The sequence below is a fragment of the Meleagris gallopavo genome, chromosome 5 (assembly GCF_905368555.1).
Source record: "Meleagris gallopavo chromosome 5, MGAL_WU_HG_1.1, whole genome shotgun sequence".
NCBI classification, from domain to species: Eukaryota; Metazoa; Chordata; class Aves; order Galliformes; family Phasianidae; genus Meleagris; species Meleagris gallopavo.
The window spans coordinates 7,941,420-7,956,068 of record NC_139408.1 but is presented as its reverse complement, the minus strand read 5'-3'; the positions used below and the strand labels follow the sequence as shown (position 1 = coordinate 7,956,068).

General features: G+C 35.7%; 1 protein-coding gene across 5 annotated transcripts in view; it reads right to left on the bottom strand.

Moving 5' to 3' along the window:
- GALNT18 (polypeptide N-acetylgalactosaminyltransferase 18) overlaps window positions 1–14,649 on the bottom strand; it is a 244,109-nt gene that overhangs the window by 22,464 nt on the left and 206,996 nt on the right. The window contains exon 11 of one of the 5 annotated variants that reach the window (XM_085224106.1): window positions 8,687–8,820. The exons of the other annotated variants lie outside the window; for them this stretch is intronic. Within the exon in view, the coding sequence (XP_085080232.1) occupies window positions 8,809–8,820 (12 nt within the window). The 3' untranslated portion in view covers window positions 8,687–8,808. Of the gene's footprint in view, window positions 1–8,686; window positions 8,821–14,649 lie in introns of those variants that run through there. 5 annotated transcript variants of the gene reach the window in all.

Here is a 14,649-nt window from a genome sequence, read left to right as displayed (position 1 = left end):
AGATACATACTGGAGTATAACTTGAGCTAAAGAGCAGTCTGGTGATTCCAGTAAATCCAGACTTAGTTATGTTATCTAGTACATAGTGAGTATTGATGCTCAAATATTTACATTGTTCCTGACTTTTTTTTTCCCCAGCAGTACTTGTAACATAAATGCATCTCAATGACAGAACCTTGCTTCCCCAATATGAAAACTCTCCACAGAATTCAAGTTCATTATGAATAACACAAATATATCACTAGGATCAAAATCAAGTGTTTTTCTATTTATTACTCATGTGGGAAGAGCCTTCTTGCAGAAACCCTACTATAAAAATCAGCAAGTCAAGGAAGAATAGCATCCAGCAGCAGCTGCTATTTCTACAAGCTAGTAATTTCACATGGAGCAGAATTTTTAGACACAGCTGGTGTGGTATTAGAAACATGAAACTGTTGTGCAAAATTATGCTTTGGAACGTACCCTTAGATACTTATACCCTTGTTACTGAGGGCATATAACAAACATCTTGTTCTGTTTATTTAATTCTCCATCTTAAATGCACAGTGATCTTCACATTTTTTACTCAAACAGTTGTGTATAAATGCCCTGGTGTACTTATACGCTAATTTGTAAGACCTGTTCTGTGTCACAGACACCCAAAGAGTTATCCTTTGCAGTTCCACACACACTTCACATGATGTGACTGGAGAGAGGCTGTGCTGTCCCATAACCACAGTCAATAGCATCATTGTGTTTTGTGCTATGCCAAAAATCCTACCGTTGAAGGAGTACAAACATAAGAGCAGAGGCTGAGAATTACCAAAACAATTCAGAAATGTTCAACTGTTGGCCACAGACCAGCCTTTAGAAGATTCATGTTATTTTTCTGAGGTATGCTTTCCATGATTACAGCCTCATTATGCAAATTTGAAACAATTACAACCGTATTTTATTCAAGTCAAGGTTCAGTTCACTCTGAAACTTATCTTACTGGTGAGCTGACAAATAGCTGTATACCAAAGGTAGCAACAATACTAATCAAGACTGAGACTGTAAAGCATATATGAAGGAAACCACTCACTACTTCACTTCAACCTTTAGATTTGCATCTACTGAGTTAGCCCACCAGCATACTGTTACTTGACGTACTGTACTCACTCTTCTTCATGTGTGTACACTAATTAACTTCCGAACTCCAAGCAACAATATTTGATTACAGTAAAGGTGCTTATGAACTCTAAATGATATAGTGTGATGCTTAAAGCCAGAAAAAATGTTAACATATTATTTTAATAGAAAACAGACAGGAACTCAGAGCCAGACTTTGTCTTTTTAATTTAAATTCATGAACCTATAGAGCAGTGGAATACCTAATGTTGCTGTTGCCTACTCTGGTATTCTACTTTGATTTTATTTAAAACAACATCCAAAATCCTTCTTTCTTAAGATCAACTTTTTAAATTGAATAGAACTGCCATTTAATGTTTTTATATATACTTTCAATACTGACTTCCATAGTTTTCCTAATGCTGGTAACTACTGAATTAATGAGACCGTTATATAGGAAAATTTTGCTTGATTTACTCCTTAAAGCTTCTCCTTGTTTCGCTCTTATTTCTGCAGAACATCTCAACAACTTCTACCAGGAAAGAAAAAAACAAAAACAGAAAAACTATCCCATGATTTTGTCCTATCTGAATTTTCCCTTTCAGTCTCCTAAAAATTCTCTATTTACTTTTCAAAGCTTTCTTTGCAGACTCCTACATAATCATATTTCTTAGCCTGTTTTCTTTTCCATCCACATATACTCATCTGCAGACAAATTCACTGTCCCCCAATGCACCTGTCTATCCTTGACAGTTGAGTTTTTCTCTTTTTATAAAAGGTCAAGATGTCGTTTACATTTCACTGTAAGTTTGTGATTAATTCCTTTAACAGATGAGGGCCTTTTGCGTGGCTATTGGGTGGACAGGAGTGAGAGCAACTATTTGGACACTGCAGCTTTCAGTTCCTTCGGAACAAAGGAAAGTTACCTTGTGTACTCATCCTGAAGCACGTGGAAATATTTCTGCTTTTAAACCAAGTTAAACAAAAAAAGAAACTGAAAAAAGAATTTCTGATGTTTTAAGTAGACAACATCAAAATCAAAGCAAATCCTTTTATAAACTAGACTACAGAAAATGAAAACATTCTTAGCTGTAGAAAATGTATTTCAGGCAGCGAAGTCTAGCATTTCAACTGATACTTTTCAGTCTTAATTGTTAGTGTCTATGTAGAGACGCACAGAAATTCATGAAATTTTATTCAACCCAACTGTATCCTGAAAGTAAAATTTCCTTCCTGAAACATTTTTAAGCATTTCAAGGTTAAATGGAGATATATACATGCAGCCTAAGTGAAATACATCTGAAAAATAGCACTTTTCCTGCCCACCAAGTACCTCGAAGTAGTGTCTCTATTGTTTGCAGAGTGGTGACAGTGAATGATAACCAAGAAGAAAGAAGTCAGCATCTAGAACTTAAATGAAAAGTCTGTAAATCTTGACCTTCTGCAAAAACTAGCATTGATCTTGCCTGTGTTCATGAATAAATTGCAAAGTTCACAAAGTTCTGCAAGGAAAATCGAAATGTGTCAGACCAAAATACTGCAATCATGTCCCAGACATTGCTTCTTCCCTCTTCTCCTCTTCTCCGCAAGGTAAGAGGAATGAAAAGTATAACCTGTTACATTGTCATCTTTTAATGTATTTGCAGTGTTCATTATTTTTTTTTTTCTTTTTTAAAGGAAAAACGGAAGGTGACAGAAGGAAGGTGGACATCAGGATCACCTATACATAAAGATTTCTTTTCACAAGAGCTTAATAGTCATTAAAAAAAAAATAAACCTAACTAGAAACAAGCAAACAAATAAAGCTGTTGAAAAGATAGAAAACTGTTTTCATATCAAGCAGGACTTTAATGCCCATGCAACTGTCCTAGCTGCAGGAAGCCTTACTGTGCTTTGCCTAGTGAGCCTCAGTTCTCCTACGACTGCCAGTTCTTATTGTGCTCTTTGCTTAAATCAAGCTGTAAACCTTGGCAAGAAATGAAACAGTAAATACTCTGATATGCAAAAGCACACTGCTTGGTTGTACACAAATAGTACAATGTCTCTCCCACTGCTTTCATTCATTAAGGATTGTTTTCTGGGGCCTTCAGTCACTGTAAAGACCCACATACAGAATCACGCCTTGCAGGTACACAGGACAAGTAGAAGAGGCTCAGTATTTCTAAGTAAACCCTCATCAGGTGGATGAGTCAGCAAAAAAAAAAACAACAACTCAAAAACCAAGTTGTTTCAACGACCTTCAAGTACAACAGAGAAACCTCCAGTGAATAGCTACAAGAACTATGCTAAACTTCAGGCTGCTAAAGTATCACTGGGCTATGAGGATAAGCTGCCTCCATCACAAAAGGCAGATTAGGTCTTATATTTTCTGCTGCATTTTCTGCCTGTCTTGGGAGCCTTTATTTTATTATCGGAAGCAGATTATCCTACAAAGGTATCTGCAGGAGAGAGATGAAGAAAAATCCCTCTGTCTTGCTGTTTGGACTTAATATGAAAACTAGGCATGAAAGTCCCTCGCAATTAAAAGTCACTGATTATACACAATAAGACAGTTCTTTCAGGACTCTTTTTAGTAAATTAATTTTGTACAACATCTTTTTGATTGTTCTGAAACAACAACAATTACTTCTTTTAGCAGCTTCCTAGTTTGCGTATGAATAAAAACACTAGGATGATTACAACTGTCTTTTATACCATACACTGTTGAGTGATTTGTACTATTTTGCACAGCTGATTCTCCCCAGAGCTCAAATACATGTCACTGCATGGGCACTCTAGCACCAGAACCTTCCCTCCTTCCCAGGGGACTTTGGGCCTTGACCATGACAAGAAGAAAAGGTACTCAGGAGATACAGCACTGCAGTCCTGCACCATGTACTCTTTCCAACCCACAAGAAGGAGGGGAGCAACCCTCCTAATTCCCAGACTCCCACCTCCAAGGCCCACGCAAGCTGTGCTGAAGCTTACCAAAGAGAAAATTTGGTACTCACACTGTCTTCTTTCTGCAACTAGTAGAAAGCTAGCATAAACCCTGGGACCAACAACTATGTCTTGGGTACCCAATGTAAGAAGTGACTGCAGATTGGGGGGTCTGCAGTTTCTTGTGGTGGGTTTTGGAAACCCTACCCATTCTCTGGTAAACAGGTGCTGACCTCACACATTTTGGAAGGTATTGGATTTCTCCACAACACAAAGATTTCTGCTACCCTGCATCTCTGCTTACAGTGAGATAACTAAACAGGAAAATATATTTCACTGTGTAGGTTTCTCTGTATTCCACATGCTATGTTGATCCGAGTAACTTTATAAGGAACTCGTGAATTATGTATAGCAAAAACATGAAAGAGCATTTGCAGATCTAAGTTTAACTCCAAGCCATCTTAATTATGTTTAACTTTTCCCTAAGAACAAAACCAGGTTGGAATAAAATGTCATATTTTCAGTTAACAAACTGCTTGTCCAGATACCTCCCTGGTATGCATCTGGAAGACAGAACTACAAATTCTTTCTCATTTTGAATTTATTGTTTTCTTCCTTCTACTTGCTCCTTTCAAAAAAACAAAGCAAAACTCACCACCATTGTCATCCTCAAAAGTAAGACCACAGGGGAGCAATTTGTTAGCAAAATGCCAGTACAGCTCAGTCCATGATTTGTATTTGTCAGACTCACAGTAAAGAAGAAACTTGGAGAGTTACAAATTACACTAACATCTCATTGGAAACTCCAGATGAAATCTCAGATTCTGCTTCAAGCCAACAAAGCTCTTTCCTTGGGAACTAAATTGCACCAGCCCTAAAAGCAGGTACAATAAAACTTTATTCCTGTAACATTGAAAGAACTTGGGAGATGATTGGAAAGCTGAGGTGAGAATCTACATCCTCATTTGAGATACAGAATCAGAGTAATGTAGCTGACCCTAATACAGCATTGAATACAATCTGAACTGTTAACGGTCTGAATCTAGAGATTTAGTGTAATTTTGTGCTTGTAGTCAGTGAAGGGAAGAAAAATGCTTTGAAGTCAGGGCAGAAAAACAATTTGAGTCCATGTGGACCTATCTGTTTTTGCATCAAAAAGAAATGAAAAGCACATTCTCATATCTGATCCAGCTTTCTAGCTTTTATTTTACAAAGCCAAAGAGTAAGCTCTGCCATTTTGTATGATTAAATCTTTATGCATGCAGAACTGCTCCTAAACAGCCTTTTAATATGCATTAATATAGGTTTTTCACTCAGTTGTTCTATCTTTGGGTAACAGGTCAAATTCTGACATCTTTCCCCTAAGCATCTTTTTATAAATACAGAGCTTATAAATACAGAGTTTGTCTGTGCACAGGAATCTTTTTAATCAACTGGTATTTCGTACATTATTTCCTTTCACTTTCACTTGTAATACAAAATGTTTATTATTCACAAGAGTTCTAGTCTTTATTTACATTAGGCATTTTCTTCTCTCAACAACTTAATGTTAATGAACTCATACTTGTTCAGATTCCAGCATCTAAAAATATGTATATTAAATAAGTTCTTACTTAATAAAATTACTACTGACCTTACATTCTGTACAGAGCATGGGTTACCACACTATTTCCTGCTTGTAAAATATCTCTCTCACTCTGTAAAGCTGCATTTAAAACCTGATTCATGTTTCATGGGTGTTAGTCAGGTAGCCTTCAACTTTGGCATGGACAAAACTCCTTGGGCAGCCAGATTAGCAATTACAGCTTTTACTCATTGTCCACTGAACCTAAAGTATTCAGTTTATCCTCCACTACTAGCTTGGAAGCTTCATCACAATTACTGTATAAACTACTGAACTATGTAGTTGCTACTGCTTTGTACCAAAGATGAAACACTTCTATGGGTTATTCACTTTGGTGAAAGTGAACTTGTTTGCTTAATCTATAATTTGCTCACTTTAATTAGCTAAAAAACAGGTATTAGAAATATCATGGTTACCTGAGACCATGGATTGTTTTTCCTGATAAGAACTTTCCTTCAGCTTTGGCCAAACACAGTCATTGACTTCCCAATTTCTCAGATTACAGTGTTTCTTCAAATGTTATCTGCAGTTACAAATGGAGACTGAGGTGGGCAGATTTATCTTTATTTGAAATGAAGCTGTAAAGGTTATTAAAAATATATTTGGAAACTAGAAATGGGCATTCTGCAGCAAATGGTTAAGCTATAATTATTCAGTATGAATAATTTCCCACTGAAAGTGGGAAATGAGGTACTTAAGAAGATTACTTCACTTGATAGTTGATACTTAAATTTGCCTTGAGTGCTCAAGAAGTTCCCAATTCTCACCGTGCATCATTATGCAAACACAACTACACCTGTAATACGTGATATTGTATTAAAAAAGGCAGTCTAGGAAAAAAAGTGATCTGATTGTTTCATACATTCTTAAAAAGACCGAGTTCATAGTGACAAGCAAAAGCATAAATCTGATGTTTAAATAAATCCCAATAATATTCAATCTCAGTTTTCTCTAGATTTTGACTTCACGTTATTTTAACAAACCCTGTGAGTTGATAAGCTGCAGTGCTATTTTCTCCTTCCAAAATTGATGCCATCAGCAAGTGAGTCACGGAAATCTCAAAATTTTAAGGCTAATTTCAGAGATTGGAAGCACTAAATATATATGCTGAATAGAATATTCATGCTGAACAAATCACTGCATCTTTAGCATAAAAAGAGCAGTGAAAAGAGCAGTTCACAATCAAACCCAGGAAAAAAAAAAGCTAATACTGCAATAGCATCTGAAAGATTTAAATGCATTCATCAGCTTTTTCATGGTATGAACAGCCATTTGAGCAGATAAGCTTGGCATAACAGAGGTATTCCTGTATACTTTGTTTAATCAACTTATAAAAAATAAAAAAGGAAGGAAAAGGCCATTGATTTCCTGAGTGAAAATTACTGTTATTTCTGAATTCAAAATTCAGAGATGGAATCAAAATTCAAAAAAGGTCCTAACTCTAATCACCACTTAGTTGATATGTTAATAGAGTTGATAACAAAAAAAGGACTACTGGTTGTCCATTTTATGCTACAAGCTATATCCTTCCACCTACTTATCTCTAAGTTCAGTAACTTTTAATTTATTAAATTACAGTCTCCAAAATGCTCTCTATTTTGATGACTCCAACCACTACTTGTCAATGCTTGCCATAGCTAATCATTTGCTTTTATATGACTAGGTATCTTATTCCTAATCTGGATCTAACTGGCTGTAATTAGTAACCATTAATTCTTGAAACAATGCTAAAATAAAGTCTTAGCTTATTAAAGTTTCATATTTCCTTAGAAAAGTCCTTCTACTCTGTAAATGTAACCACCTTTAGACTGAAGTCAGCTCTTGCTAAGTGCAGTATAACTGCTGATTCCAAATAAACTATTTGTCAGACTCAGCTCTTTGCTTACAAAATTGATGCTGATTTTTTTTTTTTTTTCCAGTTATTTGTACATATTCAATTGAGATTTTACGTGAAGAAATAATTTCTCAATGTTCTTTCCACTTCCAGACTGGACAAATATAGATAATGAACAAAAGAAAAAAAAAAGTGTCTTTTTCACAGAAAAACACTGGAAACAATTGTCCCATAAACATTTCTGCAAAACAGCCTCCTTTGCAAATGGTGCACAATACAGGAGAGAAACTAGCTGAAATTAAATAGCTAATCAGAATTTGGATGAATGCTGTGAAAGTAATATGGCTCATGTAATTACAGCGGGAGTTAAATATGCTTTCATGAGGACTGAATTTGGCTCATGAATTCTAAATGAGCCAGTGGACGACTTCAATTAATAAAACGACATAATAAAATTATGAATAAAACTAAAGAAATTATAAAGTGGAACGCTTTTGTCTACTGTATTAGTTACCCTCTATAGCAGTTAATCACATCCAGTGAAAGAATTTGAGAAACAAAACACTTCAGACCTTCAGAACTTTGAAGTAAAAAATGATGTATTACAACATGAATCAAAAGAATGTTTAAATCGACAGCCATCCAACAATTACTACATCAATCTCCAAGTGCAATACATTTGTAACAATAACTATAGTGGTTTTCTGCAACAACTGGTTTTAAAAACTGCAGATTGAAAAAACAATTTCCAATTAAAAAAGACATCTTTAAAATATGGGTAACTCTAATAATTGCTACATAATATACAGATCTACAACTCTGACCTACTCCAAACTAATGCACTTAAAAAATATAAAATACTCAATTAGTGCTAGCTTATGAGACTGTGCAGGTACCCAACAAAACTGTCTTATTTTTCCAAATGCATTAATTAAAAACATTTGCACCTTAGCAAAGAAAAGCTTCCCCCTCATTTTTTTTTTTTGTTTGTCCTACGTATTTTTGAGATGAAAATCAACTGAACCTCAGGAATTTTAAAATCTATTCCATCTTTCAGAGAAAAAGTGAATAGCAAATACTTCAACTCGGTACTAAAGCAGCATAAGAAATATCAACAGACTGCAGAGGAATTGCCTACGAAGAGCCACTTAATACATTTGTGTTAAAAGACAGAGAGAGAAAAAAAAAAGCATGATTATACCTCCTCACAGATCACATCATGTCCGAGGCCAGATACAGCCATCACCTCCATGTGCGGACAGGAAACACGGCTTCCAGCTGTCCTCCAGCTACTCTGCTGTCAACATTTTAGTACAAATGAAATCTCAAAGGAGCTGCTCTGTCAGGGACACACCTGTAAGTGGAGGAAAGCAGACCGCATGCTGGGGGAGGTAGAAGATAGTGAGAACCTGTTCCTTTCCACGCTGCAAAGCACAGCAGGCCTGCACACATCCATTGAAGGGATCTCAAGGTGTCTGCAGCCTTGGTAGATCACGACTGATGGTCTCAAGCCAAAGAACACTGTTTCTCTGGTGCTGAGCTCCAAGTTGTATTCCTTCCTAAAGGTATCTGATCCCTCTGTGGCAATCCCTCATTACTTTCAGTAGGGGAAATACCTCTCACTGCTCCGTACAATGCTCATTTGCAAGGAGCCAGAGTGAGATTTCTGACTGGGCCAACTTCAGACTCTTAGATCAACATATCAGCCAACTACTGCAGAAGTCAACAGCAGCTTTGAAAACAAAACAGCCAGCATTTTCTGGAGCTATCAGCTCCATACACTTTGATATCAGCTCACCGGGTATAAACTACTGTAAGTCCACCCACCAGAACCAAGCCAAGTATGAAAGGCACAGTGAGCTTTAAGTGGTTCAGTGCTCAGCATGAAAAGCACGGGATCTGTATCCAAAATCTAGTGCCAGATTTATCATCTAGGAGCTCAGCAGTATTTCAACTTCATGTTTTCAAGTATCTTGACATTTTAACTTCTTAAAATCCTCTTGGCCAAAAGTATCCATGAATAATTTGCATTCTACAGCACAACAAAAAAAAATTGCCAGAAAATGTAGGTACATTTTTACTTCCCAAATAAGAATAGTTTTGAATTATTGTATATCAACAACTCTAACCTTTTCTAAATTAAAACAGTACATGAAAAGTTCTGATAATTTTAAATACTTGGGCACTACATCTACTCACAATAGTTTGTTTCAACGACATTTTCAGTGCAGTTTTTCCTTACTACAGACATTCTGATCAAATAGTATTGAAAAAGTAAACTAGAGAGGAAAGTTCTTAGTGCAACCACCACAAGCACAAGCAATCACAATTACAGCTTTTCAATGATTTAGTTCAATGATGAATTTCAATAAAATGCAAAGATGCCAAAAGAAGACCTTAAGTAGCCTGAAAGACAACTCTTTCAACACTGCACTCAACCTCTCCTCCTGCATCAGCCTCACCTTTATAAAAAATGCTGAATAAATTGTTTCCAGTCAAACTATAGAGGCAGTAGCTGTATGTAGTAATGTATATTCTCTTATATCAACAACGCTAAACTAGGATTAAATCATAAAGAAAGGCAATGGAATTTAAGATAAAGAAGATAACCTCAGGGCTTGACATAAAAATTAAAATAATGCAGAAAATATGCAAGTTCATGGTAATATGCAAACACTAAGTGAAAATGCTGCATAAAGTATTTTACAAATTCCATGAGTAATCTTCAAATGGTACAATAATATCAATGAACCAATATTTCTTAAAAAAAAAATAATCCAAAAAGCTGAAAAGAACCACCAGATTTGTAAACTGTATGGAGTAACAGAAGTGTTAATTTATACAACCTGTACTTTTCATACACTAGTATTCTTCATGTTCCCCTGGGCGCTTACGAGGTTGCTTAGTACTGTCTTGTGCTGACATGATGAATTATTCTTTTCTGCAGTAATGTGATGAAAGCTAAGTTTATCAAGTCTAGGTAAATTACATCAGAATTTTTGCCAGCTGAAATTTCTATTGCTTCTGCAGAAATCTTCCTTCTCTATGTATAAGCTTTCAAACAGAACATTTTGTTCATGTTTTCTGACATTACTTCTGATCAGCGTCTGCAGAGTTTCCTCCCATTAAAGAGCAGCTTATGCGTCTGTATCTTTTCAGCACACCTTGTAACATATATAAAATTGCATCAGTACTCTGCTGTAAAACATTAATTAGTACAGCTGGATTAGAAGAATCCTTTTTCTTTTTTTCGCATTGTCATTTCCCTTCTTTTGAAGAGTGGAGGACTGAACAGATACAACATTTTCTGGGCAACTGCTGTTATTCCTGTGATATGTTGTAGCTCTGAGTTCTATTTGATTTTTTCAAATCATCTGTGGCACTTTGCCAAGTTACCTTTGACTCTTCTGTTGCTTTCACCTGTGCAAAAAAAGCAGTTATTTCTCAATCAAAAAATGCTTATCACTTAGCTAATTTTAATTTTAAAAGACCTCTGTTGCCTTAAAACCTTTTTGGTTGTAGGTTTTCAAGGAATTTGATTTCTTGATTCTTCTTTCTCTTCCTAAGTATTCGTTTAACTCAAAAGAATTGAACTACTTTTTGAATCCTTGCTTTTTAACTATACCTCAGGTCTGGAAACATGAATGTTAAGATTACTACTTCAGACAGGTGACTGCTTCACAGAGCTAGTGTAGTATTTTCTTTCTTCTTTCTTCTTTATACACAATCACATGCAACAGAGAATCCTATACACTAGGCAAGAATATAGATTTCAAAAGCATCTTAGGCAGTCTGTATACCTTCTATTTCTAGTCCACTCTATGAAATCTTTTTTTCTTCAAAAGAAAAGCATTTCTTATAGGTTATAGAAATGCTGTAGACCCCAAATTAAGAAAATCAATGCAACTCTTAGAAAAAGGGAATATTTTTCAAATATTTCATTTCACTATAGTTGGACTTTCAATTCCAACTGATAAGTTATCTGAATTCTTATAGACAAGCACAATATTTTACACTACATAATTTAATATAAAAAGGAAAAAAAAAACAGAATTATGCATTCATTTATTTCCAAAGTGAGGGATGCAGAAGATATTTCCTTTGACCCAGTTCTACAGCTGTTATTTCTTTATTTTGGTTTTCAATCACCGAAGTTGAGCACAGAAAATGACCTGACCTGGCCTATGTCTGAAACCTACAGGAGGACCCCTTGTGCTCATTCTTCTGAATTTAAGCAATTTAAGTAATAATACTCTGTGTATGGCAAATGCCATTCATTCATTATGTCTGATAAATTAATAAAATGAATACACAGTTTAGTCTCTAGTCCCACTATTATAACTATCTATGGTCAGCTAAAAAATACAATCTATCCACTCAGACAATTGACATAGCTATCAGAGCCATGCACGTAGTTCACAAGCCAATAGTGCAACACCACTGGTCTTTACCCACATACAAAGATCTCTCTTCAATTTTAAGAGAACCTCCACTACATGGAAGTAGACACCACATTTGAATGACATAAATGACACAGAAGTCTGGGTAACTGGTCATATATCAACAGTAAGCCTCTTGAATCAAAATACAGAAAGTACAGAAATACTTTACCAGTGGCAATAGTTCAGTATAAATTTCACTCCAAAATTAGAAATCTCATTAACAGATTCTCTCTCTGTGCTGAATTGAATATTGAGGATTTTTTCCATAATCAAACTTAGAAATACATGACTAAAACAGGAAATCCTATACATTCTAAATTCTATAGAATACCCACATAGCTAGGTAGCTGATAGCTGTGTATCTGCCACATAGTCTAAAGAGGCAACAGATTTGAAAAAGTGTTTGCTGGACTTAACTCCTCAGGCATACATCAGAATAACTGCAGAGGACTAGCACCAAATTCTGCTTCCATTGCAATCAAGGTCACAGTTTCTATTAACTTTATTCTGATCAAAATCAGGATTTATGAACTGAAAGAAATTATGAGAAATTTAAATAGCCTCAATAAACTACTCTGCAGGAATACCTTATATAAGACATTAATTGCCATAGCAATTAGGCCCTCTACAGAATATATTTAAAATAAAAATTTGAATTCATAAATACTTATAATCATCCTTGCTGGCAGTTTCACGGACTCCATGAGTCATTTTATCTTCTATTACTCATAATTTTACTGAACTGAAAAAACCCAGATTAAATCTTAGCTATTCTATTCTAGGAATGTTTACTGTGCAAATACCCCTGTTCCCAGAAAGCACATCACCTGTGCACGAAGTTAGTGCCCAGTTCTTTCCTCAAGACTTAGTGAACAAATGAAAGGAAAATAGTGAGCCTAACATTGCACTGTTTCAGAATCAGGCAGTTCATTAAGAGAAGCACAAAATTCTACACAGGAACATATGAGAGTGCAAGGAAAAAGGATGCGCAGCTGTAAGAACATCAACTGGCCATACTACAAAGCATACAGGGCTTAACATAGTGCCCAGCACAGTATGAGCACGCTGTAGCCTGCTGCATGCCCTCCTCAGAGCCAGGCAGACCAGCTAAGCTGCTACTCTCTTGATGCAGCTACTTAGTATAAACACTGAGGTGCTCACTTTGCCTGTATGAAGAGAGGAAAGAGCTATTCTCTCTGCCACACAGTGTGACTTTTCATCACAGAATATTAGGGCGAAGACATAATTGGAAGCTTTGCACTGTTCAGTTCCACACACATAAAAGTATTATCACAAACCACATAATTGCTAAATTCAAACCATCATGTTAGCGGATCCTTAAAAAGAAAGGGTGTTCTAAAGAACAAATGTGAGACTGACATATTGAATATGCCTAACATTTACCTTGAAGACAAACATAAGTAGCAATCCCATTTGTGAGTGACCGACAGCTGTTAAAACAGCTGCTGTGCTGCTTTTTTATTTCTTAGTAAAGCCTCCCTCAAAGTGTTTATTGTAGACATTTCATCTTCAGGGCAGTTATTTTTCAAGTTTGAAGGGTCAGACATTGATTCAGTTCAGCAGACTCTGTTCTGTTCGGCATTATTCCCTGACAATCACCAAAATGCGCCAGTATTGGAAGCTGCTAGATGCAGGGCCTTCTGCTCAACGACTTCCTTACACAGAGCCTTGATATGCAGCACTTACATGCTTTACACACTCACTCAAAAACTTGATCCTTCTAGTTTCTAAGAATATATTTGGGATCTAAAATAATTATTATGTTTTGAAACAAATTTCCAGCTGTAGGAGAAAATGAACATGTATTCATCTATAACACAGCTAGGGATCTGAGTCATCACAGCTATGTGCTGGTCTTAAACTTCAGAAATTCCTTTATCTAAAACTATTTACGACAGCAGTGTATTGTGGTGCACTGTTGGCAGCAGAACTGAACTACCAGAGAAAATCAGGGGCAGTACTCAGGACTTTTGTGATATATATTTTTTAAAGTAAACGGAGAGGCATCAGGGGAAGTCTGAATGTACTGAAGGATATAATCACATTTTATCAATTAACTTCCCATTACAACACGGTATATAATCTTGGTCAGAGTACTTCAGATACATGGAAATCCACTGCCCTAAGCGGGCAAGGTTAATGTTTCTGTGTCCAAATTCTCTTAATGCTCATTCTGACAAAGCACGTGCTTATTCTCACAGCATTCTTAGCACAATGTGAATTTCATTTCACACAGGAATGTCAGGAAAATTTTTCACACTGGAAGTGAATTATTACAATTAAGGTTCCATGAAAACTTAATTTTGAGATGTTTGCTTTTGTTTGTAGCATCTCAGTAACCTTAAGACCACATTAGTTTTACTCTGAAGATCCCTGAAGTATTCTCTGAAAATAAACTGACCCCAACATATTTGCCAAGAAACTTAAATTATTTTGGTAATTATTTGATGAATTGATTTTTTCTGGGATTTGCAAATTGAACTGATAACTGTTCATTGTTTCACAGATAGTCATTTTTAGTCCTATGTATTTTAATAAACAAATTAACAAGTATCTGTCTACGAACACTCACCACACTAGAAAAGTACACTGAAGAAAAAATATTTTTTTATGAAAACATACCTGAATAACATTTAAAAAGAAGCACTCATAAATTATACAAAGAAGTTCAAGAGAATTCTTGTAACTGCAGCTTCCAGTACTTCACATGCTGCACTTAG